The sequence below is a fragment of the Ctenopharyngodon idella genome, chromosome 12 (genome assembly GCF_019924925.1).
Source record: "Ctenopharyngodon idella isolate HZGC_01 chromosome 12, HZGC01, whole genome shotgun sequence".
Classification (NCBI taxonomy): domain Eukaryota; kingdom Metazoa; phylum Chordata; class Actinopteri; order Cypriniformes; family Xenocyprididae; genus Ctenopharyngodon; species Ctenopharyngodon idella.
The window spans coordinates 29,338,758-29,344,574 of NC_067231.1; the positions used below are offsets into that span (position 1 = coordinate 29,338,758).

Sequence of the window (5,817 nt, forward strand, 5' to 3'; positions counted from 1 at the left end):
TAAATTTTCATTTTTAGGTGAAATTTTATTTGCATCCTCCCATTTGCAATGACTGTAACAAACAACACTTGCTCAGGTAGATTAAGGTTATTTTCTGTTCGTCTTCGCACTCATTTGGAACTTCGTCATCCCCATCGAGTTGGTTGTGCCTTTCAGGGTGTCACGAAACCAAGCGTTAATGTGGCAATAGATGACTGGATCCAGTGCACTGTTCATATAGGATAAAGCTAAAGAGGCTTGAAGACATACTATAAGGAATTCAGAACAGGGAAACACTTGAAGGAAGATGCCAAAAGTCACTGTAGGTAGGAAACACAGAACAAACATGATCACAAGAAACAGAAGCAATCTCACTGCCCGCTTTACCCTGCGGTGTGCCCCCTTAGACTGGCGACTGTGGACGTGAGAGAAAACACGCACAAAACTGAAGACCACCAGTGTGAACGCTAGCAGGACTTCTATCAGCTGTACTGAATTATATATCCTCATTTGAACCGACGTCCATGTCCATGAGAGATAACTATGGCATGTGAGCCTTGACGAGTTTTTCTGTGATGTGAGAACCAGGTTCAAGGCGGGTGGAAGGCGAAGGAGTAGAACACCCACCCAAACTGTGCTAACCAACACTACTGCTTGTCTCACACTCATTCGACAAATGCGATGGTGTGGGTGAATTATCCTGAAGAAGCGGTCCAAGGCTAAAATTGACATGAAAGCCATGCTTGCTGAGTAGTTTACAGATATAATATACATAATGAGGCGGCAAAAGGATTCACCAAATATCCAGTCTTCACCACGAAAGAGATAATCTATGCGGAACGGCAGCCCAGTGAGGAGTAGGAGGTCAGATATTACCAAGCAGAAGAGATACACATTGCAAGCTTTCCATGGAGACTTGAAGAACAAAATCCACAGAGCAAATACAATTCCAGGCAACCCAAAGATGAACTCCAAAATGAGAATGGGCTTTAAAATGGAAGAAACAAGGGTCTGAGGTTCCATGCAGGAGGTGATGTTACTCATGATGAAAAGCAGTGTGACCTGAAAGTACATTAATACTGAGTTAACACAAAGTTAAAGTAAAAACACTGAAAATCCTGATATACACATCAGTGTCGCACATTTATAATTTACCATCAAACTTTAGGGGTGAGCAGGGCACAACCTAATGTGGAGCTAGTTGTACCACATGGTTTAAAGTTTCCACACATGCTAGCATGACAAAACTTGGTGTATTTACTAGTTCCCATATGAGAAAATGGAAAATATCACTAAACATTTATTCAACCATAGTTAAAGTTCATTTTACATCTCAATTTTTAAGTCAAGACAAATCTGCTATTATTTTAATCTCAAATCTGTTATTTAGCAGGTAGTTAGAAGTTTAGGCTAAGCTAATGCTTAGCTAACCAGCAGAAGACACTAGCCAGGTTTAGGTGGGGCATGATGTAACTGCGTTATGTGCCCTGCTATTAGAACTGTGCTGTTCTATGATGTTATCGATATAATTCATATTCATATATATAATTATATTGAGGAACCATGATAAACAGACGAATATAGACAGAGTCAAAGTTCAATAGTTCAATATTAAGAAATTATTATTTCAGGAAATTTAAAGCATTCTAGCTTGTCTGTTTGTGTCCTATAAGAGCTGTGTGTGGAGGGAGGGGTGTATTGTGTTTTTCTAAATGTGTTTTATCTTCATCTATTTGCCCACATTGTTTTGAACTATGCTGTATCTGTGTTTTGCGGTGTGTTTATTGTTAAACTCCAAAATTAGTTTATTTTTACTTATTAGAAAAAGTTAATAATTTTATTTTATTGACAATTTTTTTTTTTTTTAGTTTGCATCGTATATCTTTTGAGTAGCTCAGATAACATTTTAAGTTGTCATACGGTCATGTTACATCGTGCTCCTAATGTTACAACGTGTCCCACCAATGTGGCATGTTGTTACCTTTCACTTCCTTTCTCTCGGGGTAAATAGAGAAAAAGCACACTGTAATAATGAAACAAGACCACATAAATGTACTAGACGTGTGAAATTAATGTGGGGAAAAAAATAAAAATAGGCTACTCTGAACCCCAAGTGGATTTGTGCCCCGCTCTCCCCCTATAGGCTATAACTGCGCAATACAAAGATGTTGTCCAATTCTGCTCAGTTAATTGTGAATTCTAGAGTAGCCTAATAAATCCCCCCAAATTATGTTTTATTCATTCTTAGTCATTAATTAGTCCATCTCTGACAAAAGAATGAAGAATATATAATCAAAGTGGGCTAAATTAAATGAATTTTCGGACTTACCAAACGATCAAGGCAGGAGTTGTCGTGGAGGAGAGAACAATTTTGTAAGTTGCTGTAGCCTACATTGAGGAAACGATACCACTGTGGGCAGTCACAGGAGAAGAAATTACCTTTACGTTTTTTATGAGTTATTTGTTGTTGTTATTTTATTTAAAATAAAGTTCGCAAAGCAGTATTCACATCATATTCTCTGTATGCGGTGAATTTCTGACCCCATGATCATGCTGGTAAAAGATCATACATTTTTATATAAATGTGATGTCACCTCAGGGCAGAGCGCGTGCAGTCATGAAACCCGGAATATCCCAACAGTATTTCGCCTGTGCTTCCCTCGAGATTTTGTTATGGTTTTTATGATGGAGTTTTATCACCAATTTCCTTCTTTCTCGGGGATTGTGTCTTTGTGATTGTGACATCTCACCACCTTGCACCTGAAAGACATTTATTCTGAAACTTTAACTATCCAGAAGACTTCTGGACTCCATGATCCTTTTCTTGGGAGTGTAATAAGAGTCTTGGGAGCCTATTCTCCTATAATAATATACAACACGCTAACGTTAATAATTCTCCTTGTGAAGTTTAATTTAGCCCAAAAAGCTAATGTCTATACGCCGTCATTCGATTTTCTCTATACAGATTAAAAAAAATATTTTATGACTCATTGAATGCAATCACTAAAAATAAGAAATGTAGGCCTATAAAACATCCATTATTTTGAAAAAAAGTAATTTGTAGAATCTAATGCTTTACCTTGTATGAAACAAGAAAATATGTAGGCTAAATTGATCATTGAATTGATGTCCCCGAAAACATTATGAAGAAATAGAAAGGTCTGTTATCCTCCATGTCTTTTTGGTTATGTCTGTTTATGTTTTCTGTATGTTTCTTGAAAGTTAATGAAAATATGATGCAAAACGTCCAAGTATCGTCAAGTTATATTTATCACATACCTTATTTTACTTATAAATTGAAAAAAAAAACAAAAAAACAAAAACAAAAAACTGGCGAATAAAGTCTTCCGGGTTTTAACTGGGATGTATGATACGAATCAAAATAGTTTATGTTATGTTTTATTTTAATACAAAAGTTAAAGTAATATAACTGGTCGAACAACACCCGATGACGTGGGATAACACATTACTATCTTATTTACATTTGAAATAGGGTACACATTCGTTTATGAGCTGTGTTATTGCAATGAGTCGCCGAAGCTCCAGTGGCGCAATCGGTTAGCGCGCGGTACTTATACAGCAGTACAAAGCAGAGCAATGCCGAGGTTGTGAGTTCGAGCCTCACCTGGAGCAGAGTTTTGCACGATGAAAAAATAGGCTGAGTCTCTGCTCAACGCGTAATAACGATGGTGGACAGTTTCACATGGTCACTTATCTAAGCATATGTCGAAAAAAGCTCTCGTGTGCCATAACTCGCAGTGCTCTGTTATTGAGCAGTAAATGTGTAGACATTCAAAGGTAGTGCGTTGTGTGTGAACAAACAAGACGATTAGGAAGTAGGCTACAATGTATTTGGCGTTAATGGCAGGAAGAAGCCTCTAAGGGGCAGTATTGACTTAGTAGACATTCGCCACGTGTTATAACGCTTTGGAAATTTACTCTGAATATTCTGAGAGGCCTAAATATACAATTTATAAATGTACAGTTTATTTTGTTTTATTATTTTTTTTTTTTCCACACTTTATTTTACATCTGGTTATAGCTGTATGTTTACTTCACAGTAAAAATGCTTCATGCATTTATATAGACAGTTAAATTCAGTGTTTTCATTACCACATTTCCTTTTAACTTCATGATTATTTAACTTTACATTGTTGTCTTTTTAAAAGCCTATTTTTCTTGACAGGATTTAGAGGTGTGAGATGGATAATGATTTAGCCTTGCTTAGTCACAGAACCTGATTTCACCAATTGCAACATGTTCTTGGATCAACATCTTTGTTGGTCCTGGAACAACATTGCAATCAAACAGTCAGATTTGAGGGACAAGTTTATGTTAAGTTTAGGCTTACAACCAGGGTTTGGTGCTTCTACATCAGTGTTATTCATATCATTTCCCTCTGATTTTAGGGATAACTTAGGTTTAGGGATAGGGATATGGTTATAGGATTACATTTTCGGACAGGAATGTTGTTCCAGAATCAACAAAATAGGCTATGTTGACCCAAGAACGCGTCTAACTCAGCAAAATCAGGATGTGCATTTTAGTCATCCAGAAACATCTCATCACATCAGTGGTTTCATATTTTTCTGTTTAAATTTATGTTCTTGGTGCACATTTTCCATGTAAACATCACATTTACACATAAACAGCACAGCCTTGTCAAATCTTTTGGTCTGATCAGATTTCATCTTAGCTCTACCACTGCCAAAGCTGTCATGTCAAAATCCCACAAAACAACTGCTTTTGGTTCTTTATTGAGAAAGTGTCAGAGCAGAATTCTGGAATAAATTATTTCACATGGTTTTTGATTATAGCCTCTTTTATAGCAGGAATCCAGATTTATTAGGGTATTGACTAACAAGCTGCAGGCTATCTATCTATCTATCTATCTATCTATCTATCTATCTATCTATCTATCATCTATCTATCTATCTATCTATCTATCTATCTATCTATCCCTCCATCCCTCCATCCATCCATGTATCTAACAAACTACCTATATGAAAAGCAATATCTTAATTTCTAATTATTATTTATAAACATATTTAATATTCAAAACGCCGTATGTATTCATTTTTGAAATGACTGACTTTGTTTCTCAGTATAAATGCTTACAACTTGTGAAAGCCCTGAACTCAACTGGGGGGATGCCTTTATGTGCGGAATGAATGACCATATTTAACTTCTCAAGTTTCATCTAAAAAATCTTGGATTATTTTATTCTAAGTCCTGGGTTGAGCCTTTTGGGTCATTTTTTTGGGTTATTTTTCCAGTTTTTGGGTAGTTTTTTTGTTACCCAGCTCCTGGGTCAGACATGACATGGTTTTTGGCGACCTCTTCAGGAGAGAGCAGTGCAGCTCCGTCAAATTGGTGCATGTCTTCGGTAAAATACATGTTTGTGTTTTATTTGATCTAAAACTTAGTTATTGTTCTGTATATCGTTTAATTTTATGCAAAGCAACATACAGGGGCGCGATGTGAGTCACCGAGTATCGCATCGGTCTTTTCGCATGATGAAAACGCCTGATGCCTTGCTTAAAATTTTATTTTATTCAAAAAGATACAGAATATACATACTTAGGACGTTAAAACATGTTCTCAGTATTGTACACTGATTATTTATGGACAGGTTATGTAGCCACTCAGCATTTTCCGGCTACGAGTGAAACGCAGGCGGCGGTCTGAAGTTATCAGTTTCACCGCCGAACGCGAGCCTTCTCCAGCACGAGATGCCGTTACGGTGGAAACAGGACAACAGAGACTGGTCGGTTACACTTGAATTTCTTCTAAATGTTTAATCTTTTACTTCTAATATTTGTTAAACGAACTTAAATG

General features: G+C 36.7%; 1 protein-coding gene and 1 non-coding gene across 2 annotated transcripts; one reads left to right on the forward strand and one right to left on the reverse strand.

Moving 5' to 3' along the window:
* LOC127523622 (oxoeicosanoid receptor 1-like) lies at positions 1–2,507 on the reverse strand. The gene is made up of 3 exons (XM_051914538.1): positions 2,489–2,507; positions 2,309–2,389; positions 1–1,041 (listed from the first exon to the last, which is right to left on the reverse strand). Exon 3 carries the CDS (start codon positions 1,021–1,023, stop codon positions 88–90), a length of 936 nt encoding a protein of 311 aa, XP_051770498.1. The 5' UTR covers positions 1,024–1,041; positions 2,309–2,389; positions 2,489–2,507; the 3' UTR covers positions 1–87.
* Positions 2,508–3,518: 1,011 nt separating this feature from the next.
* Positions 3,519–3,612, forward strand: trnai-uau (transfer RNA isoleucine (anticodon UAU)). Its single transcript has 2 exons — positions 3,519–3,556; positions 3,577–3,612. It is a non-coding gene; the product is annotated as a tRNA-Ile (tRNA).
* Positions 3,613–5,817: the final 2,205 nt, after the last annotated feature.